The following is a 23,481-nucleotide window of genomic DNA, read 5'->3' as shown; positions in this document are numbered from 1 at the left end:
TTCTCGGTGTTTGTGCAAGTTATACAATTTTAAGTTTTCAAATAATCAGTGACGTTGTTGAACAGCAGAAACCAAGCAGTTCTGTTGCCAAAAATCTCATCATTTCTTTCATCAAGTGAATAAAAATTTGGATGTCAGATTTCATGGCTGGAAAACTATTAGTTTAAGTATAACTAATTAGTATGTACTTTTCATGTATGTTAATGTTTTGGTATAGTTTGAAACGAGTATTTGAGATCTTTTGGGACTTAGAGTAAATGTATTAAATTATATTTTAAAGTGTATTTAATATTTATATTTGTCCCAGTAGCATAATTTCTGAATGCTTTCTTACAGTCTAAAGCAATGAACTTGTACGAAGCCTGCCTTACACTGTTGCAAGTATATTCTAAGAATAATTTGGGGCGACAGAGAGTGGATGTCACAGCCGAGGAGGAGCAGTACCAGGACCTGCTTCTCATTATGGAACTCCTTACCAACCTTCTGTCAAAAGAGTTCATAGACTTCAGTGATACAGGTATGGTATAAACTTTGTTGTTACTGTTGTTTTTATTATGGCAAAGACTATTTCGTTGGTGAAATCCCACAAGGAAGTTCAATTTACGAAGTAGATGAAAGTGTCATCATCTCTCTGGTCACTGTAAAGCGAGGGTGGAACCCCCAGCCCTTCCTGCTTGGCTTTCCTCTTGTAAGAAGAATAGTTAAAATTTCCATCTGTTAGGTCCCTGTGAAATGCCAGCACTATTCCTGTCACAGCAGTGAGAAATAGATACCACTGTTACACTCATTTTCTGATAGATGAGGAAATAGGTACAAGAAGTTATATGTCATTTGTCCACAGATGTGGAGCAGCTAGTATGTCACGGGACTAGATTCACATGCCAGAACCAGACTGCACTTAGGCTCTACTGACTGGTCCCTCCTCTGTGGCCTGTGGTGGCCACTGCAGGAAAGCCCATTGCCTTCAGGATGAGGCATTGGAATCCTTGTTGGGGTAGAGCTCACAGGCCACCCTGAGGAGAGTAACCAGTGGCCCCAGGACAGCAGGACCTTGGGGAACTCAGTTAGTCTTCCAGTGCCTTTCCTAACTGTTCATTGGGTGTGCTGAGAAACGCCCTTCAGAGTGTTTACAGACGAGCTCAGGGGTTTCTGGTGCTGAGTTAATACAGGTGCAAATTCACCTATATTATGTGTAGATGTTCCCTCACCTCCCTCTGATCGTGCGACCCACCTTGTCTTAACACAAAAGAGATTGTGCTTTCTAAGAGAAACACAAATTCTGTCGAGCATCTCTTCTCATGTTCTGCAGGTATTTGTTGTTGTGGATGCTGCTTCCTTGTAAGATTCCCTTCCTGAGCCATGTGCTATGACTTTCCCCTTTCCTCATTTCGCCCCGTGCGTGAACTTGTTCTTTCTCTGTTTCCCTATTCATTGGATGGCAGTTCTTTTCAATGTCTGTGCTATCCCAGGCACCATCCACTTCACAGTCTAGAAGGCTGACTCTGCAGTTTAACTAGGGCCCCCAGGTGACATGGTTTGGAAGGCCCTGCCCCACACCTACTCTGTGCTTCCTTCCCACACCAAGGCTGGAGCTGCCCCTCTGCCAGGCCCACTTCTCACACAAGTTCCCATGTTTTCTGATTTCTTCATGTCAGTCCTTACTCCAGGAATTCTCAAGCTTTTCTAGGTCATGGACCTTTAAAAGCTGAAGTGTAGTTACTGAACCTTTCCCTTGAAAAGTGGGTGTCATACCAACCCATAGTTTTACACACTGTATCAGTTGATTTGTGGGCTCTTGGAAACTCTTCTGTAGGCTTTTCAGGGGCATAAGCACCAGGTCAGAGCCCTGTACCCTGAGGAATCTGGCTCAAAGTCCAGAGCCGATACTGAAAGGGAGGGAGAGTTGTAAGGACATTTGGAGGGAGAAGCCCCACAGTCTTCTAGGTTTGCTGTGCCAGGTGCACTTCTTTCCGCTGCTCTACAACAAGTGGGAGGTAGATGCTGCAGTTATACAGGTGAGGGGAGCCTTTCCAAATAAAAGAGCAAAAAGATCCACATCATAACGAAACAGTAAGGAAAAAAATTGAGATTAAAATGCTCAGGGTTAAAAGTATAAAATGAGGGTAGATGGGGTTGAAGTTTAGATGAAAGAAAAATGAAGATAGTTAAAATAGAAAAAATGATTAAAGAAACAGCATTAATTCGTTAAATTGATGGTAAAAAGGAAGATATTTTTAAGTCATTTCGAAAATAAAGATAATAGGTGACATAAAACAAAATTTTTGTTTTTAAAAAAGATTTTATTTTAGAGTGGTAAAAGGAGAGAGAAAGAGAGGGAGAAAAACATTGACATGTGAGAGAAACATCAATCAGTTGCCTCTTGCGTTCCCTCTACTGGGGACCTGACCCACAACCCAGGCATGTGCCCTGACTGAGAATTGAACCAGCAGCCTTTTGGTTTGCAGGCTGGCATGCAATCCACTGAGGTACACCAGCCAGGGCAAATCAAAATATTTTAAATATTATGAAGTGAAATTAACATGCTAGGTGGGATTTTAAAGGAACAACCGGCAGTACATCTCTGTACTCCATTCTCAAATCCTTAGCAGAGCTCACTGCTGGAGAACAGAACCCACCGGGCCTCCAGGCCAAGAGCTGTCTTGTTAGGGAAGCCTGCAGGTAGTGCCAGGATGGCCTCACGCCCAGACAGGCCCTAGGTTCCTGGTGATGGAAGCCAGATTTGCATCCTTGCTTTGGAAGATAGAAGAACTGAGACCCCAGTGAAGTTCAGAATTAGGCTGAAAGATAGTTTTAAGTAGAAGTGTGCTTTTTTGGGACCCATTTTGTCTTTTCCCCTTTGTTCTAAAGTAATATGCTCTAGTAGAAAAATTTTCAGGTACAGAGACAGAAAAATCACCCATCCTATGACATAATCCAGAGTCAACTATAAATTGCATTTCATAATTTCCCTTTTGGTTCTTCTGTACAATTTTCTCTGTAGTTGTACTATAAATACAATTTTATTTTCTGCCTTTTTAAATCAATGTATTCCTGGCCTTTTTCTTGTCATTAAAATTTTTTATGACAGATGGCTGAATGGTTTTCCACATTTTGGAATTGAATCAGTTTCACTAATATTGTACCCCTGGAGTATTTACTATTTTGCTGTTACAAATAACAATGCAGTAATCACTTCTGTGAACAAATCTCTGTCTGGATTTCTGAATGCATCTTTATTATATACAGTGCTCAAAATGTTTTTCCTATATAGCTTTTGAGGGTAAATATCACACTGTATCCTCACCAGCATGCAATTGTTATCATTTAAAAGTCATCTTGAATTTTCCCTGGCTGAGTGGTTCAGTTGGTTGGCGTGTCATTCCATATACCGAAGTGTTGTGGGTTGGATCCCTGGTCACAGACCATATGTGAAGCAACTGATTGATGTTTCTTTCCCACACATTGATGTTTCTCTCTTTCGCTGTCCCTTCCCCTCTCTCCAGAGTCAATAAATATATCCTCAGGTGAGGGTTAAAAGTCATCTTGAATTTAATGAAGCAGGAATTATAACTTACATTTTTTTGCATTGCTTGATTAATCATTAGACTGAACTGTTTTTCATTGGATTGGTGGTTTTAGACTTTACTCAGTTTTTTATTAAGGTCTTAGGGTTCCTATTAATTTATGGGCATTTTTTGTGGAGTAAGGGCAATACCCTTGATCATGGTACCTGTTTTTAAAAAATTACTTTCTGTTTTTATGTGACATTTTAATTTCGCTATTTCCCCTATTCTTTTCTGCTTAAAAAAATTCCACACACCTAAGAGATAAAATAGATGTTACTGTGGAAATTATTTAACTCCTATTGTGACAAGCTTGTCACGGGAGTAGATTTACTTTTCACAACATTGACTAAGCATTAGTTTCTCTTTATCACTGAAGAGTGATGTGTGTGGTATAAACACAGAATGCCATATGTACTGAGTGCTCCGAGACCCTGAAAAGTGAAGTACAGAAGGGTGACCCAGGCAAGGTCACCAGGTGTCCTATTAACCACTCACAGATTTATTGTGGCTTAGGGTTCGAATCTGTTTTTACTTTCTCTAGGGTAAAATGTACCCAGCTTTGCAGATTTGTTGATGTTATGACTGTAAGACTGCGTGGTTTCTGTTTGTAGATGAAGTGTTTAGAGGACATGAGCCGGGGCAAGCAGCAAGCAGGTCTGTGTCAGCTGCAGATGTGGTTTTATATGGAGTCAACCTAATTCTTCCCTTGATGTCACAAGATCTCTTGAAGGTAATTAAAGAAAGTGAATGTGGACATTAAAATGTGTGTGCTTGAAGTTTAAAGATATTTTAGACAAGAACATGCCTTTTATTTTATTAAAGGTGTGAATACCTGCTTGTCTCTTAAGTACATATGAAAATCGAATGTTTTTATTACGTTTAGTGTGATTCACACTGAGGTCGACAACTTAGAACACAGGCCCTCACTACTCTTGCCCCATAATACTGCATTCAAGATAGATTGCTGACAGAAAAAGTGGGTCTTTTAGAAACTGCATTTTAATGTTAGCAGTTTGGGTTCTCTCATCATTTGTCATTAAGCAGCTAAAGTAAGTTAGATGCTCAGGTGTACACATTCCTCTCATACTTATTGAACATTATTTATTCTCAGGTTGAGGGATTGAACAAGAGAAGGAGTTTACAAATCATTACTCCCTGCAGAAATGGGATGGTAAGAAACCAAGACTCATACAGTTTTTAATTTTGCACCTTCTAACTGTGTTGTGCCTTGGTTTCACCACTCAGTGCTATAGGTGTGATAGTGATGAGGCTGCCCCTTCTTACCTGTCTTCTCATGAGATATTATAGGAGTCTGAGGGCGAGGACAAGGACATGGATGGAGAGGAGGAGGGGGTTGTGTCCGCCTGTGCACACATGCACGCATGGCATGGGAGGGGTGGAAAGTTGAGCATCCAAGTGAAAAGGCAGTGGATCCCCAGCCCATCGCATCTCTCATGACAGATGTCTGGTGGGAGGGATTCCAGTGATCCAGGAGCCAGGTGTCTGTGTACTAGCGGTAGGTGGGAAGTGTCATCAGCTCTGTATGGTGAATACTTCTAGGATTATTTATTTATTACTATTGTTTAATCAAACAAAGCATTAAACATTTGGCTGTGTATTCAACTGTTGTCAGTCACCTGCTCTACCAGGGCTGCCCATGCAGTCACTGAATTTTGGGAGTGAAGGGGCCATTGTGCCTGTAATCTTAGCCTTTGGTGTTACCATCTTGTGTTTTCCTAATATGCTTGAGTGCACATCAACACATTTGCAGAGGGATTTTATTCAGAGGCCATTTAATTATTTTGAGATTGGACTGCATTGTTTACTTTTTTTTTTTTAAAGATCTTATTTATTTATTTTTGGAGAGAGGGGAAGGGAGGGAGAAAGAGAGGGATAGAAACATCAGTGTGTGGTTGCCTTTCACATGCCCCTACTGGGGACCTGGCCTGCAATCCAAGCCTGTGCCCTGCCTGGGAATTGAACTGGCGACCCTTTGGTTTTCAGGCTAGCACTAAATCCACTGAGCCACACCAGCCAGGGCTACTTTTTTAAGGTAAACAGAATATCTGGAATTGGCTGTAGCTTCTTCTTCTTTTTTTTTTTTTTTTGGCTGTAGCTTTTATTAACTATTCAGAAAATAATTGTTTCTACTGTGTATTATCATATCAGTTACTAAAATATTCCCTTTATTGTCACTTATTTTTACATTTAATTAGTTCTTCTTGTTTTCTATATCTTATATGTGTTTTTAAAACATTATTATACTTAGAAGCTTGCTTGTTATTACATTACTTTTTTGCATTAATGAAAATAAAACTAGATAACATTAAGCATTTAAATATTTAATTTTTATTTTTCAGTTTCCAACCCTTTGTAATCAATACTACAAATTAATCACATTTATCTGTGAGATTTTTCCTGAAAAAATACCACAACTTCCTGAAGACCTTTTTAAAAGTCTGATGTGCTCTCTAGAACTGGGAATGACTTCATATCCTTTAAATGAGCATCGTTATCACTTGTCACGTGGGGGAAAGACCTTACCTGAAGAAAGTTTTTAAAATTTGCTTTTTAATTCCAGTTTTATTTCTTAAAGCCACCGTCTCTGTAGCTGCCTTGATTCTGTGGGGTTTTTGTTGTTGTTAGACTGTGTCATCTTTTTCTTCTTTTACAGATCCCAGAGGCATTTGGCCCCTGGGCCCCAAATCACTCTTTCATTAAGTGCCTTGACTAGTGGTGTCACGAGCTGTTGTGGAGTGTCTGATCCTAGCTGCCTGATAGTGGAGAGTAGCAGGGCTTTGATCAGTATGTGCCTCCCAGTCAGAAACACTCTGGTAGTCTCCACTCCCAGATCCCAGTCACTTGTGGATCATCTCAAAACCTCGGGAGTCTTTTGTCACTTAGTAAAGACATGGTGCACGTGGATATATATCTTGCTTACCTGCATTCATTTCTAGAGATACACTCCACGTGGTAGTAGTGGTATTTCTTTATCTTTACTATGTCAAGTGTGTCCACTTGCATTTTCTCTTTGACCTTCATGATCAGAATGAGCTCGGAGGTTTGCCAGCTGTGCCTGGAGGCCCTGACACCACTGGCTGAGCAGTGCGCAAAAGCTCAGGAGACAGACTCACCGCTCTTTCTAGCAACACGGCACTTTCTGAAGGTAAGGTACCTAGGCCACAGGTTATGAGGTTACCCCCTCTCTCTCTTGTGGAACAGGGAAGGGGAGGACTGTGATTTTTGCATTGTGTATCTTCAGTTAGCAGTTTCCTTGTGCACTTTCAGCTGGTTTTCGATATGCTGGTTCTGCAGAAGCACAACACAGAGATGACGACAGCAGCCGGTGAGGCGTTCTACACGCTGGTGTGCCTGCACCAGGTATGGCCGTTGCTCTCAGGGCCCCTCATCCTCTTAGAAGGAGAAGGTTAAGACCCACAGTGGGTGTGAATACTACAAACTTTAGAGGGTCTGTGTGTCAGGGCTGCAGCTCTGTTATGGTCAGGCTCCATTTCTTCACTGCCTCACTAGCTCTTGACTATTCTCTTGTTTATCAGACAAGCTGATGGTCAGTAAATAAGCATTTATTTTCCCTTCTGGAACCATCCTTTGCCCTAAAGCTTGTCCTTAAGTAACTGCTAGGAACCAGGAGTCAGATGTGAGAGGATAATGGAGGCGTGCTTCTGTCCTTGAGGAACTCACTTTTATAAGGAAAACTGGATGAGTGAGACCAGAGACCCAGAAGAGGCTGCCTTTAGAGAGCATGGGAAACAACAGTGTTTATTCCATACTACAATACAGAAGCAATGTTCTTTTTCTCTTTTTCTCTTTTCTTCTCTTTTCCTTTCTTTTCCTTTCCCTTTCCTTCCCCCCTCCCTTCTTTCTTGAGTCTTTTTTTTTTTTAATCATTGTTCAAGTACAGTTTTCTCCCACTTACTCCCATTCCAGCCCACCCACCCAACCCTTCCCTCTTCCCCCCCATTACCCCCCACCCCTAGTTTTTGTCCACTTGTCCTCCAAATTTGTTCCTGTAAACCCTACCCATTCCCCCCTGAAATTCCCTCTTCTCTCCCCTCTGGTCACTATCAGTCTGTCCCTTATTTCAGTGTCTTTGGTTATATTTTGCTTGTTTCTTTGTTTTGTTCTTTAGGTTCCTGTTAAGGGTGATATCATGTGGTATTTGTCTTTCACTGCCTGGCTTGTTTCGCTTAGCATAATGCTTTCCAGCTCCATCCATGCTGTTGCAAAGGGTAGGAGCTCCTTTCTTTCTGCTGCATAGAATTCCATTGTGTATATGTACCATAGTTTTTTGATCCATTCATTTACTGATGGGCATCTTGGTTGCTTCCAGCATCTAGCTATTGTAAATTGTGCTGCTATGAACATCGGGGTGCAAATGTTCTTTTGTATTGGTGTTTCAGTGTTCTTAGGATATAGTCCCAGCAGTGGAATTGCAGGGTCAAAAGGCAGATCCATTTTTAGTTTTCTGAGGAAGTTCCATACTGCTTTCCATAGTGGTTGTACCAGTCTGCAGTCCCACCAACAGTGCACTAGGATCCCCTTTTCTCCACTACCTCTCCAACACTTGTTGTTTGTTGCTTTGTTTATGATGGCCATTCTGACTGGTGTGAAGTGGTATCTCATTGTGGTTTTAATCTGCATCTCTCTGATAGCTAGCAATATTGAGCATCGTTTCATGTGTCTTTGGATTTTCTGTATGTCCTCCTCGGAGAAGTGTCTGTTCAAGTCCTTTGCCCATTTTTTAATTGGGTTACTTGTCTTCTTAGAGTGGGGTCGTGTAAGTTCTTTATATATTTTGGAGATTAAACCCTTGTCTGAGGTATCATTGGCAAATATGTTTTCCCATACAGTTGGTTCTCTTTTTATTTTGATACTGTTTTCTTTAGCTGTGCAAAAGCTTTTTATTTTGATGAGATCCCATTTGTTTATTCTTTCCTTTATGTTCCTTGCTCTAGGAGACAAGTCAGTAAAAAAGTTTCTGTGTGACATATCTGAGATTTTCCTACCTACGTTCTCTTCTAGGACTTTAATGGTGTCACGGTTTATATTTAAGTCTTTTATCCACCTTGAATCTATTTTTGTATAAGGTGTAAGTTGGTGCTTGAGTTTCATTTTTTTTCACGTAGCTGTCCAGTTCTCCCAACACCATTTGTTGAAGAGGCTATTTTTATTCCATTTTATGTTGCTGCTTCCTTTGTCAAATATTAATTGACCGTAGAGACTTGGGTTTATTTCTGGGCTCTCTGTTCTGTTCCATTGGTCCATGTGCCTGTTTTTATGCCAGTACCAGGCAGTTTTGATTACAGTGGCCTTGTAGTATAGTTTAGTGTCAGGTATTGTGATCCCTCCTACTTTACTCTTCTTTCTCAAAATTGCAGCAGCTATTCGGGGTCGTTTATAGTTCCATATAAATTGTTGAAGTGTTTGTTCTATGTCTGTGAAATATGACATTGGTACTTTAATAGGTATTGCATTGAATGTGTAAATTGCTTTTGGTAGTATGGACATTCTGATGATATTAATTCTTCTAATCCATGAACACAGTGAATGTTTCTATTTGTTTGTGTCTTCCTTGATTTCTCTCCTCAGTGTTATGTAGTTTTCTGAATATAGGTCTTTTACCTCTTTGGTTAGGTTTATTCGTAGGTATTTTATTTTTCTTTTTGCTATTTCAAATGGGATTTTTTTCTTGATTTCTGCTTCTGCTGTTTCATTGTTGGTGTACAGAAATGCCTTTGATTTCTGGATATTGACTTTGTATCCCGCTGCTTAGCCAGATTCATTTATTAGGTCAAGCAGTTTTTTGGTGGAGTCTATAGGATTTTCTATGTACACTATCAATTAATGGTCTGCAAACAGTGACAGTTTTGTTTCCTCCTTCCCGATTTGGATTCCTTTTATTTATTTTTCTTCTCTGATTGCTGTGGCTAAAACTTCCAGTACTATATTGAATAGAAGTGGTGAAAGTGGACATCCTTGTCTTGTTCCTGTTCTTTAGTGGAAAAGATTTTAATTTTTGCCCATTGAGTATAATGTTGGCTGTAGGTTTCTCATATATGGCCTTTATTATGTTGAGGAATGCTCCCTCTATTCCCACTTTACTGAGTGTTTTTATCATAACCGGGTGCTGTACCTTATCAAATGCTTTTTCTGCATCTATTGATATGACCATGTGGTTTTTGTCTTTGCTTTTGTTTATGTGATGTATTACATTTATTGATTTGTGAATATTGTACCATCCATGCATCCCTGGAATGAATCCCACTTGGTCATGGTGTATGATCTTCTTAATGTACTGTTGGATGCGGTTTGCCAGTATCTTGTTGAGGATTTTAGCGTCAATGTTCATCAGCGATATTGGCCTGTAGTTTTCTTTCTTTGTTGTGTCTTTATCTGGTTTTGGAATTAAGATGATGTTGGCCTCATACAAAGAGTTTGGGAGTCTTCCATCTTTTTGGAGTTTTTGAAATAGTCTGTGAAGGATAGGTGTTAGCTCTTCCTTAAATGCTTTGTAGAATACTCCTGTGAAACCATCTGGTCCCGGGCTTTTGTGTGTTGGGAGTTTTTTGATTACTGCTTCAATTTCTTTTGTTGTTATTGGTCTGTTTAGACTTTCTGCTTCTTTTTCATTGAGTTTTGGAAGATTATATTTTTCTAGAAAGTTGTCCATTTCATCTAGGTTTTCAAATTTTTTGGCATACAGCTCTTTGTAGTAATTTCTTACAATGCTTTGTATTTCTGTGGTATGTGTTGTAATCTCTCCTCTTTCATTTCTGATTGTGTTTATTTGGGTCTTCTCTCTTTTTTTCTTGATGAGTCTGCTTAAAGGCTTTTTGATTTTGTTTATCTTTTCAAAGAACCAACTCTTGGATTCATTGATCTTTAGAATTGTGCTTTTAGTCTGTATGTCATTTAATTCTGCTCTGATCTTGGTTATTTCCTTCCTTCTGCTTGCTCTGGGCTGTCTTTGTTGTTGTTTCTCAAGTTCTTGTAGACGTAGGGTTAGGTTTTTTGTTTGAAATGTTTCTAACTTTTTTAGGTGGGCCTGTATCACTATGAACTTCCCTCTCAGGACTGCTTTGGCTGTGTCCCATAAGTTTTGGGTTGTTGTGAGTTCGTTTTCATTTGTTTCCAGAAACCTTTTGATTTCTTCCCTAATATCATTCTTGACCCATTCATTGTTTAATAGCATGCTATTTAATCTCCATGAATTTGAGTGTTTTGGGTTTTTTTCCTTGGGGTTGGTTTCTAGTTTCAGTCCCTTGTGGTCTGAGGAAATGCGTGGTATGATTTCAATTTTTTTTGAAATTGTTGAGGCTTGATTTGTGTCCTATCATGTGGTCAATCTTTGAAAATGTTCCATGTACATTTGAAAAAAATGTGTATTTAGCTTCCTTGGGGTGGAGGGTTCTGTAAATATCAGTAAAGCCCATTTCATCTAGGGTATTGTTCAATGCCACAATATCTTTGTTGATATTTTGTTTGGAAGATCTGTCCATTTTTGATAGTGGGGTGTTAAAATCCCCCACAATAATTGTGTTGCTGTCAATATATTTCTTGAAGTCCTCTAAGATTTTTTTATGTATTTGGGTTCTCCTATGTTGGGTGCATATATATTTACAATATTTATGTCTTCTTGGTGAATTCTTCCCTTGAGTATTATGAAATGACCTTCTGGGTCTCTCTTTATGGTCCTTCTTTGGAAGTCTATTTTGTCAGATATGAGTATTGCTACCCCGGCTTTTTTTTTTCCTGTCCATTTGCTTGGAAAATTTGTTTCCAGCCCTTCACTTTCAGCCTGTGCAGATCTTTTATCCTGAGGTGGGTCTCTTGTAGGCAGCATATATGTGGGTCATGTTTTCTTATCCAATCAGCTATTCTATGTCTTTTGATTGGAGCATTTAATCCATTTACATTTAAGGTTATTATTGTTAGGTACTTATTCATTGCCTTTTATGTACATGTGTTCCTCTGTCACTCTCTCTTTTCCTTTCTTTCCTTAAAGCAGTCCCTTTAGCATCTCTTGCAGAGCTGGTTTAGTGGAGGTGTATTCTTTTAGACTTCTTTTGTCTGGGAAGCTTTTTATTTGGCCTTCTATCTTGATTGAGAACCTTGCTGAGTAAAGTAGTCGTGGTGGAAGGCCTCTGGTTCTTATTGCTTGGATTATTTCTTGACATTCCCTTCTGGCTTGGAGTGTTTCCATTGAGACGTCGGCTGTTAGCCTTATTGGGGCTCCCTTGTATGTTACTTCCTGTTTCTCCCATGCTGCCTTTAAGATTCTCTCTCTGTCTTGAAATTTTGCCATTTTAATTATCATGTGTCTTGAGGTGGGCCTCTTTGGGTTTCTCTTGATTGGGCCTCTCTGTGTTTGCTGGATTTGTGTGACTTTTTCTCTCATCAAATTAGGGAAGTTTTCCATCATTACTTTTTCAAATAGGTTTTCTATCCCTTGTTCTTCTTCTCCTTCTGGTATCCCCATTATACGGATATTATTACGTTTCATATTGTCTTGCATTTCTCTTAATCCCTCTTCATTTTTTCTGAGCCTCTTCTCTTTTTCTTGCTCTTTCTGGGTGTTTTCTTCTACCTTGTCCTCTCGCTCGCTGATTCGATCTTCTGCTTCATCGATCCTGCTTTTCATTCCTTCTACTGTGTTCTTCAGTTCAGAAATTGTATTCTTCATTTCCTCTTGGCCCTTGTTGAGAGTTTCTATTTCCTTTTTTATGCTGATGTAGTTTTCAGTGAGTTCATTGTAGCTTCCCTGTAGTTTCTGGTAGCTCATTGTGAGCTCATTGAGCTTCCTGATAACCATTGCTTTGAACTCAATATCTGATAGTTGAATTGCCTCTATTTCATTTAGCATTCTTTCTGAGGCTTCCTCCTTTTCTTTCATTTGGGGATTGTTTCTGTGTCTTCCCATTGTTTGTGAGATTCTTCTTGTTCGCCTCAGCTTCTTATATTGATCTGTTCTGGCTCCCTGGGATTATGTTGTGAACTTCTTTAGTAGAATAGCAGTGAGTTTCAGTGGTGCTGTTTCCTTGATCTCCCAAGCTCACTGGTCTTGGGCTGTCGTTTAAGTTGGCGTTGTGTTTGCCTTGGGTTTTAGTTGTTTTTGAGTCCTTCTTTGGTGGTTCCTTCCCACCAGCTGGTGAAATGAGGGTCACTCTGTCCACCACCTCCTGTATTTTGTTGTGCTGGTGAGGGCAGGTTGTGTTCAAACTGGTTCTGTATGTATAAGGTTTAAAGAAATCTTGTTCAGTTGTTTGTATTGGGTACTGTCTCTATTGTTTAGTTGTATTTCCAGATAGGTCCTGGATTGAGGTTTGTGTGGTTACTACTCCCTCCTTCACCTTCTTCTGTTTTTATCTGTTAGTGGTTCCTCTGTTGTTGGATTTCCTCTTCCAGTGGGTATCCTGGTGTTCACCTCCTCCACCTTTTCTTTTTTGTCATCAGTTGGAGGGGGAAGGCAAAATGGTTTAAGACAGCAACAGAGAATTCTATGATATTTACAGTAGTAGCAAGCAGGGAAGAGATAGGAGATCCTTTGACTATGTATAGTGTTAACCGTGATCTTCCACCCAGCTAGCTGATTTTTAGAAAGGATGGAAAGAAGATAAGACTCTTGTTGGGGAAGGAAGGATTGTGAGTTGGATCTATAAAGCAGGGAGGTTGTGGGAGGTCAGATTCTGGGGTAAGGTGAGAGTAAAGGATAGTAAATAGGTGTAGTGTGTGAGAGAATAGAGTTAACCACTACAGTAATAGAGTTCAGGAAACTTTGAAATGGGCTAAGATCTTGGGGGGGGGGGGGCGGTGAAGTAACTACAATTGCATGGAACAGCAGTTATTTACAATAATATTATGGCAACATTCATATGACAGAGTCTATGAGATCTAGGTAATAAGAATAGGAAGTACAGAACATCGAGTAGTGTGCTAATGGGACACAGGTGAGTTAAAGGACAGTAGATTAGTAATACAGTATAGAAAGAGATATCAGGGGAAAGCTGTCAGGTCATACAATATATCCAGCCTAGCAAAGCAGACTATACAAAAAGAAGAGGGATATAAAAAATACTATTAAAAAAAAGATGTAGGAATACTGGAAAAAATAATAATAATACAAATATGCAATAACTTGCAGGTTCTCTGTAATAGCAGAGTGACATTTATCTCACTGTCCCAGCTGTTGTGATGCCCCCTTCTTTGGGTTCAACTTTGGTCTTTTCACAGATCCAGGATTTTGTCTCACTTGTAGGTATTTAGAAAAAAAATTTTAAAAAAGTAAAAAAATAGAAAAGGCAGATGAAGGAAGGAAGAAGAGATAAAATTGGAGGACAGGAAGGAGGAAGGAATAAAACAAGAAATCAGGTAAGAGAGGAAAAAAGGAAATCAAAAGAGAATAAAAACAATAAAAATTAAAAAATTAAAAATTCTTAAAAAAATAGAATCAAATTAAAAAGTCTCTTGATTTCAAAGTGGCCAAACCGGTTTTTCTGCTCTTGCTGGTTGAGGCAGGCTGAGGATGATTTGTTTGGCTTTTCTTCCTTGGCCAGCGGAATTCGCACTGGCTCCTCAGCCTTGCGCCCTGGGTGTAGGAATCAGGTCTTTCCCCAGGGTTACTGCTGTGGACTGGGGTGCGGGGATGCTCTCCCTGCAGGTGAGCTCGTGCACCGGTGTGCCCCTGCGCCCCTGCGCCCGTGTGCAGGTGCACCCGTGCGTCGGTGCGCCCTCGGCTGGGTAGCAGGGAGGCTGGAGCCACTGATCACTGTAGGAGAATTCCCCAAACAGTGTCTGTGTCTATTCATTGCTTCCTCTTGAGAAATTCCTCCCGTTCAAGCCTGCCGCTCCCCACAGTGGCCTGGCTTCTCCCACCGCCAAACGCTCCAGCCAGACTGGTGACCGTGGGGGTCCGGGTCCGGTGCGCGACTCAGCCCCTCCGGTGTCCACCGCCTCCAAAGGTACTCACAGCCCCCGTGTGTTTGCCAGCACCTGGATTCCTCCCAGAGTTGCTCAGACCTTGTTTGGCTGGGGAGGGAGCAGTTGACCTGGCTCTCTCCCAAGGACCCTATGGCAAACCCAGCAGCGGCCCTGGCCTGGGGCTGTAGCCCCGGGACCACACACTGGTCCTGGGACCCTACCTTGTTGCAGCACTCCCCTTAGGGTCCGTTCTTTGTTCTTTCGGTTCTGCCACAATCCTTAGTCCTTTATTTTCAAAAATGCTGAAGTATGTTGGTTGCTTGCCTCTCTACTCCATAGATCGGTCAGGATTTTCTCCCCTGAGCAGAGGAAAGCCGAATCTGCTCCTTCCTACTCCGACGCCATCTTAGCCGAGCCCTCTTGTTTGAGTCTTTAAAGATTGAAGCACTTACTGATGTGGCGTAAATGTAACAGAAGAAAAGTTATGCTGGCTCACCTGTCTCCCTTCCCTGTTTTAAGTGTCCATTGAGTGTATGAGAAAGAATCATATGTGGTCATCACATGCCCCCTGCACACATGTCCCAGCCTGACCAAGTGATTTGTTAGAGAAACTGTGACATTTTTTTGAAGTGTAGAGGCCATAGCATATGCTGTGATTGGAGTTGAGAGGTTCATTTTTTCTTGTTTTATAAAGGTAGGATTTCAAGGTGGTCATCATACTATTTTGAAGACCCCCTTCTGGCAGGTTTCCCAAACTGTTTGTGCCCAGAGTTGCAGGTGCTCAGAAGTTCATTTCCTGAGATGGTGCCCATTGTAGTCAGGGGCCTTTCTTTGTAATTTGACATCCTGTTCTTAGTAGGAAGGTGGGTTTCTTATCCCTACATACATAAGAGCTTACATTCTGATTACGTTTTTAAAAACATTTCATGGCCTGACCAGTGGAGCTGAGTTGGTGGGACATTGTTCCACAAAGCCAAAGGTCACTCGTTTGATTCCTGGTCAGGATGCATGCCTGGGTTAGGGGTTTGGTCCATGGTTGGGGTGCATGTGACAGGCAACTGATCGATCTTTCTCTCTCACATTGATGTTTCTCTTCCTCCCTTCCCCTCTCTCTAAAAATAAATAAAATATTTTTAATGTTTTTTTTAAAAGATTTTATTTATTTATTTTTAGAGAGGGGGAAAGGATGGAGAAAGAGAGGGAAACATTGATGTGAGAGAGAACATCAGTTGGTTGCCTCTCAAACGAGCCCTGACTGGGGACCAAATCTGCAACCTAAGCATGTGCCCTGACTAGGAATCAAACCAGTGTCCTTACGCTTTGCAAGATAACTCCCAACCCCACTGAATAAATAAAATCTTTAAACAAAACTTCACACATTGTAGGGCAGAGAGCAGGAGTTTGGGATTGGTGAGGATGATGTCCTGCTGGTCTGGCCCAGAGATACAGGCATTTCATGTTAACAGGGACATGGTTCGTGTTCATTCTTTTCCCCTGTGAAGAGGCCTGTCCTTCAGAGGGGGCACCAAAGGCAGCCACTCTCGCTCCATGCCTGGCTGGCTTAGGGTGCTGTGCCCTACTCTTCCAAATGTCATTAATGTGTGGTTTTACCAATTTGGTCCATCATGATGTTGCAGGAAGCTACTAAAAAAGTGGCAGACCCCCTTTTTTGAGAGTTTATCTTGGAAAGCTGCCCTGGTTTCATTTCGTTTAATGTCACAACCACTCATTTGTATAAGGCTTTGTTATAGAGGGCACTAAAAGTAGAAAAGCCATACACACACACACACACACGTATTTGTTATTGTTACCTCCTCCTGTCCTTTCTCCCAGAGCTGCCGAGCACAGTGCTGGTTTGAGCCACAGATGCGCAGCCATTCCAGTGTTCTGCTTCCACATTGAGAAAGGACTGAAATAACCTTTCTCCCACTCTGCCATCTCCCACCTGTGTTTGTGTGACCTGCTGTCTGCAGAGCTGTGTGGACACATTGTCTATAAAAACCTCTAAGAAACTATTGAAAGGTTGCTGACTTTGTGCTTTGAAAATACAGAAGAGGCAACACAACAAAATTGGTGCCTAACAGCCTGCATTCTTGCTCAAAGGCATTGTGCTCTTGGACATACTAGGTAATCTCACTGTATATAAGAACTCCCATCTGCAAAATGGGAATATAAACAGAGGTTGCCTTGGAGCATTGTTACAACAGGTGTGTTACCAATGGAGAAGGTTGAGGCAGAACCCAGAATATGTGCTGACTGTGAAGAAGAGCTAGCAGACTCTGCCTCTTAGAATCCTGTCGTCCAGTAACTGATAGGACCCACTTGTGTGCTGCTTGAGGAAGACATGTTCTTACATACACTTTTTCTCTTTGATAGGCCGAGTACTCTGAATTGGTTGAAACATTACTGTCAAGTCAACAAGACCCCATTATTTACCAGAGATTAGCAGATGCCTTCAACAAGCTCACTGCAAGCAGCACCCCTCCTACGCTGGATCGGAAACAGAAGATGGCCTTCCTAAAGAGTTTAGAAGAGTTTATGGCAAATGTTGGTGGTCTCCTATGTGTAAAATAAAGAACAAAATTCTATGCTTAATTTAGATCCTTTCTGCAAAGTGCACTGAATTGCTAAAAGTTGAGTCTTGTCCTGTCCTCAGTTCCTTAGCCATTGGGGTTTAGGAGAGATTGGCAGTTTGACATGTAACCAATGCAGTGAGACAGGAGAGCTCACCTCCAGTCAGCATTTGCTGTTAGGTGACCACAGTCGGTCACAAGTGTTCTGTAGGTTTGGAATGGCGATTTAACCTTTTCAAGATGAAATTTCATATATGTGCAAATAGATATGGGCACCATGAAATGTTCAGTGCCTTTTCCTTCTTTGTCAAATGTTAGGTGGCTAGCCAAAGTTTAGAATTTTCATCATGAAATATTGGGTAGCTATATACTTGTATACTTGGTGATGTTTCTCAAATGTTTTCCATCAACCAACTGCAGTGCTGAGGAGCTGGGCCCAACTGCAGGCTCTCAGAGTCAGAATTTCTGTTTGTAGGCCATGGGATTCTTCATTTTAATAAACTTCTCCCCTCTGCTACCCCAAAGGTTTTGAATCAATGCAAGAGATGCTGAAAACTTGGAAAAGGCTTTGCGCTTTGGTGCTTTTCCTCTCAGTGATTCAGTTCTGAGTTTGGAAGGAGGGAAGGCATTGGCAGGTGCTCACTGGCCTCGTACGTAACATTGCCTGGTGTGGCAGTTTTTGTGGAATACAGGTCTTTAGTCAAACTCTGATGCCTGGACTCGAGGAAAATACAAGTATATTTTTGTTTCCTAAAAAGTACTTTAGGAACTGTAGCCATTTCATTGCCTTAATTTTAAGAAGAAAGGACAAAAGAAAGCAGATCTGTTTTAGTTTGAAATTCAGTCCTGAGGCTTCGGAGTGGGTAGGGTGTAAGCTCCTCTAAACTTGGTGCCCTTGTTGTGGCGTATTCATGTTGCTTTGTGAGGGAAATGGAGGCTCCTCCATATGTAGTCTAACTCTTCAAGTATGTTTCTATCCAGCCTCTTAGCCATGGCTATAGTATTCTATTCTGAATGGCTTGCTTAAGCAGTAAGTATTTTAAAGGATGGGAGTGACTACTGCAGATTTTAGACATTGGGGCATTAAGGGCAGTAATTATGTTGGAGTGGATATATCCTCATTTCACAAGAGCCATGTAAATTTAGAAGATACAAAAATCCACTTTGACCGTCTAGTTTGTTGATTCTAATCAGGATTTTACTATTGTCATGCTTCCCTTAAATTATGGAAATGAAAGCTAATTTATAAACCACAGGCACATGGTCCGTTGGCATGTCAGAGTCACATGGCACAGTGACACTGTTTCGGGGGAGGGGTGTCCTGCTGTGCTCTTGATATCTCTGTGCTAAACTGTCCCTGGAATGTGGTGTTACTGTCTGGATTGCATGTAGCACGTGCACCTCCACAGTGATGCTGTTTGAAACTGTATAACTGCTGCTGGCAGTTAAAGTTACCAAAACAGGGGCATCTAAGTTACACCCAGCTTGGCATGCTACCTTATACACCTGTCAACGCAGAGCTGGAACCAGGGCTTTGAGAACCATTTCTGTTAGTTGACACCATCAAGTAACAGTGGAGGGGGAACAAAATAATCTTAAAACAGCTAAAAAAAAAGTAATGTCACTCACTCTTCATGAAATATACATTACATTGTGTTTTTAAAAATACTTTGAACCATTCATTTATTTTTAGATTTCTTTTTTCCCTTTCACAAACCTGGAAGTCATAGCACCAGTAACCACTATTTTGCATTGTTCTTGGTGTGGTATGTCTCCCAGCTCTGCACACCTTCTCAGTGGTCGTAAGCCACACGTGTCTGTGTGTAATGAGTATTGTCCCTTTGCAGAGTGACTGGGACACACAGCTGACTGGCTAGGTCCACTGGCGGTGACAAAACTGTAGTCAAGTTTTTAAAAACAAAGGTAAGTAGGAAAGGGATGCTTGGGAAATAAAAAGGCATCTGAATTTAATAACTGTTACTTAGATGGAAATGTATGTGCTAAATTTGCCCAGATGCTGTTGATCATAATACAGTATCATTAGATGACTGTTAATAAAACCAAGATGCACTTTGCAGTGGACCAAATAAGCCTTCCGATATCACCAGAATGTAGTTAGTGGCAAATGGGAAAAAAGGGGCAACACTGCTTTTTAAGTAATGGGGACACCACTTAACTGTAGCAGCTAGACTCTTTCAAGGGGGGGTGGGGTGTGTGTGTGTGTGTGTGTGTGTGTGTGTGTGTGTGTTTTCCTGATGGGTATTTGTTTAGTTTGGGTCTTTTTTCTTATTTCTTGTCCAGATTTGTCTTTAGCAATGCCTGTTGGCTTTTCATTTTTGTGGGTTTTGTTTTAATGCTCTTGGCCCAGTGGAGGTTAAGAACACTTGCTTAATTTTTGTAAATTGATTTTTACTGTTAAAACTGACTGTTAAGTTGTCCAAAGAGTTTTAAAAACTAGAACATTATTTGTGCCCCTCCCTGTTTATATATGTTAAAGGGATACTGTCAAGTATTTGATTATTTTAGAATTGTGTGCTATATGAAATTTATGTTCATGCATAGTAACCTTTAACCTCTAATTTCTAGCTTTTTGGTTCATTCTTTGTCTGATTTTATTTTCCTGGGCCCATTCGTTTCCTGAGGCGCAATCTCTGTGGACTTTGTACTTTCACAGTTGGAATTGATGTAACAGTATCTGCCGCTATGCCCTTGTAGCTCTGTCACAGGATTGGGCTTTTCATGGTTCCTCTGGACGGGTGGCTTCCTGGGCAGCTAGAGCACGTGACTGCTTTGCAGTGTCCTTTTCACAGTTATCTGGGTCTTTCTTTCTTGCTGTTGTTTAATTTGTTGGAAGATAGTAGCATGTTCAAATTACTGTATTGAGTTTTCTTCTGGTATAAAGTATGGCATTTTATGTAAAAAAAAACAACTTTGAAATCTTTTTCAAACTAATTTTAAAAACTTAATCATTTCATTGTAAGCCATATATCTAATTATATGACATTATTCTGTTCAGATGAGATGATTACTACTTTTTTTCACAATTTTCATTTCAAAACCCAGCATCTGTATAGTGCAGCCCTCCAGTGGCAGTCTCCTTGCGGTCTGTGATTTACTTTCTCTTTTACAAAAAATATTAGTTTGTGTTTGTAATGCTACCATATTTCTTATTTCTGTTAGTACATGTATGAACCCCTCAAGATTGAAGGGAACTGTTGATTTCAAGTCTGAGCACCCTAGGAGACCATGCCAATTTAACCCTTAAAATACTCCCTTTGTTAACAATTTTACTTGTCTCTGTTTGCCATCTCTGTCATTAGAGGTGGTCATCATTAGACCTTACTAAGTTAGCTGTCTGACGGATGATTAGCGTTACTGGTTCCTGAATAAAATGTTCACTGTTAGGTCAGAAGGAACCTCAATACTTATTAGGTTTTTGTGTTTTTTTAACGAGAGAATAAGGAGTTGATTTGGGTATGTGTTCTTAACACAACTTTCTATAAATTCTATAAAACAACAGAACTGATTTGAGTATACAGTGTTTTAAATTATTTTAAAATGTGATTGTATATCCTCTGACTTGGTAAATAACTGTTCTGAAAACACTGCATTTTAGAATTCTTTAAAAATTGATTTTCTAAAATTAAAAAATGTCCAAATTAGGTATATTGCCGAGCTCAAATTGATATGAAATGCCATGGTTGAAGTTGAACTTTAAACATTTTAATTTAGATGTAAGATGTGAAGTATTTTGGGTCAGTTATAATGGGAACCCATGACATATTTAGCCAAAGAATATATTTGGTTCAGGTAAAAGTACAAGCTTAATAATGGGCATCCACTCTGCTCTAGAGGTGGGATGATCTGTTTATGGCCTCTAGCTCCCTGTCTTAAGTCTGTGAAGACTGAGCTACTCTGAGATGGTGATGGTAATGGATGGAGTGGCTTGCACATGAGCATCTTTAGGTTCACATGCACACTGGCCTTGTCCTCCTCACCCCTTGGGGTTTGCTACTAGTCTGTTCCCAGGCTTTCCCAGCAGTGGAGAGGTTTTCTCCTTTTCAGTCTAGATTCTTAGGCCTCAGCTATTAGGAGCTGCCAGGTATGTACTAGTAGCTTACCTTCTTAGCCTGAAATTAAATACTGCACCTGCACTATGCATCTTAACAGAAATCTGATCTCAAGTGTGTTCTGAGTTTAGGCTTTCTGGTGTAGTGTCATCTATCACATAAAATTATGACAGATTGCAAATATTGATGTTGCTACCATTCAGCACGTGTAAAATTTTTAAAAATTTATAAATATTAAAATTTTAAACTTACACTAAGACTTCAGTTTTTGGGGGAGACCCAGGGACAAGTATACTCTTAATTTACCTCTATTAATGTTACTAACAAAGGTATAAAGTTGCATTTAATTTTTCAAAAGATGCTACAATACAATTTTAGGAAATCAAGGCTATGTGTTGAGCCAGTTAAAAGCTGACTATCAAATTGATAAAATTTTATTTGTATTTTTAAATCCATAAATGGGAGTTATTATGTGTCTTTTAACTAAATATTTTTATTACATTTTTGTTTTGACTGTGTGTGATTTGTTCATGGGTATTTAGTTAGACTATTTTATGAAACTGAAATGATACCAGTTCATTTAACATCACAGGATGATTGACATTGGGGACATTATACAGTTACAATTAAAAAAATAAGAAAAACATGACGACATACCTGTATAGATAAAATAAAGATTTACATTACCTTCTGGGAGAACACCCAGCCCTAATAGAATATCCAGGATTCAGAAAGAAAAAGTTTTGTTTATATTCTGTAAATTTAGTATATTTATTTTTATGTCAGCTCACAGTCTTAGAAACATATTCAGAGTTACTAAATCATTGAATTTGGAGTATATTTGTAGTAAAGAATTTTAGTGGTTTGGGTCATTCTTTTTGGCCTTTCAGGGAATGTGGAAAATTAGTCATTCTGCTATGACAGGCCGGTTTTCACTCTTTGCCTAATCTTAAATCTTGTATAAATGTGCAATGAAAAGTTAATTTTTTTAAAGAAAGAAAATACATTTTTAAATATATTGCTTTTAAACTTGATTTTGCTGTGAATATTCATTGATTTATAATGGTATTTCTTAGGTTATATTGAAATTTGATTTTACTCTAAGAGTGGATAAAGAACATTCAGGTGTAAGAGGACTAAGTAGAGTTGTTTTGAGTTTTCATATTCCCTCTTTAATTATTAAGGGCAGGACCTGGGACACAGGCTAATTAATCATCTGTGATTTGAGAGAGCCATAGATGATTTTGAATGTCCCAGATACAGAAATCTGATATTATTTTCTTAAAAGACATCTTTAAAATAATCATGCTTTCTAAAATACGGTTGGTTTACAAATGATAGCTTGGTATGTTGAGTATATTATGAATAATTTTGTTTGATTTGTAACCATGGGATACAAGATTGGGTCAATGTGCATTCTTTGTAATCACAAATGGTAGTTCAGTTTTACTTTCTTTTAAAACTAAGTGGAAGTAAAGGGCGTATTTGGTGAAATTTATGAGAAAATCTTGCTGGGACATTCCATACATGCAGCACTAATGGCAGCATACCATCTAAATTCTAGTACATAAATCAATACCCTACTGAACACTTTCTGTGTAAATTATTCTTTCAAAGAAAAAAAATTAAAACATGCTGATGGATAAAATACAGTAGATGCTCAATAAATTCTATTATATTTAAAGATTATAGGAACACATTTTGTTGCATTAGGTAAGTGTGCCCTTACACAAAGCCTGATACCTGATAGTTGTTATTTTAAAATACTGTGATAACTTCACATCAGTACAGTGTGACCGTATAGCCCCTGCCACAGCCACCATAATGGTATTGTGATAGAGTTCACTGTGTTATTTACTTTATACAAGAAAACTGGTCTATATAAGTCAAGGTTTTTAGTTTCTACTGAATTTACTCATCTTATTCCTATAACAACAAAAAACCCTAACAGTGATTTCCAAAGGGAGTTTCTTGTATCACTAATTTTTTATAAATTGTAGAAGTGAAACAAGTGTCTTTCCTGTGTGAAGTTAAGGGCTTTACTACACTGCCCTAGAAGATCTCAATCAGATTTCCTCACTTTATTTAATAGTTTCTTCTCAAAGCATCAGTGGGACTAGAATTCAGAAGCACCCTTTGCAACATGCTTAGATTAATTTGAGTAATCTGGTGATAAAACACTTCAAGAATGGAAGAAAAACAGATGAATCTGTATTCTTGTAATTTTAGTACTTATTTTTATAAGAGGAAAAGTGCATCTAACTTCATCTTTATCTTAAGAGATCTTGCCAGTCCTGGTGAGGTAGCTCAGCTGGATGAAACATTGTCCCTTGA

General features: G+C 39.7%; 1 protein-coding gene across 4 annotated transcripts in view; it reads left to right on the top strand.

The window, feature by feature from the left end:
• The window catches only part of XPO4 (exportin 4), a 117,405-nt gene extending 95,224 nt beyond the window's left edge, over positions 1-22,181 (top strand). For 3 of the 4 annotated variants that reach the window (XM_045844761.1, XM_045844760.1, XM_045844762.1), the window contains 6 exons: positions 337-517; positions 4,178-4,296; positions 5,927-6,057; positions 6,615-6,732; positions 6,855-6,947; positions 16,881-22,181. In XM_045844761.1, coding sequence (XP_045700717.1) covers positions 337-517; positions 4,178-4,296; positions 5,927-6,057; positions 6,615-6,732; positions 6,855-6,947; positions 16,881-17,078 — 840 coding nt within the window. In that variant the 3' untranslated portion in view covers positions 17,079-22,181. The remainder of the gene's footprint in view (positions 1-336; positions 518-4,177; positions 4,297-5,926; positions 6,058-6,614; positions 6,733-6,854; positions 6,948-16,880) is intronic. The other variant, XM_045844763.1, reaches the window with a different exon arrangement.
• Positions 22,182-23,481: the final 1,300 nt, after the last annotated feature.

The sequence above is a fragment of the Phyllostomus hastatus genome, unplaced genomic scaffold, assembly GCF_019186645.2.
Source record: "Phyllostomus hastatus isolate PE091 unplaced genomic scaffold, TTU_PhHast_1.1 phas_contig_41, whole genome shotgun sequence".
Classification (NCBI taxonomy): domain Eukaryota; kingdom Metazoa; phylum Chordata; class Mammalia; order Chiroptera; family Phyllostomidae; genus Phyllostomus; species Phyllostomus hastatus.
This window is presented reverse-complemented; position numbering and strand designations above follow the sequence as displayed.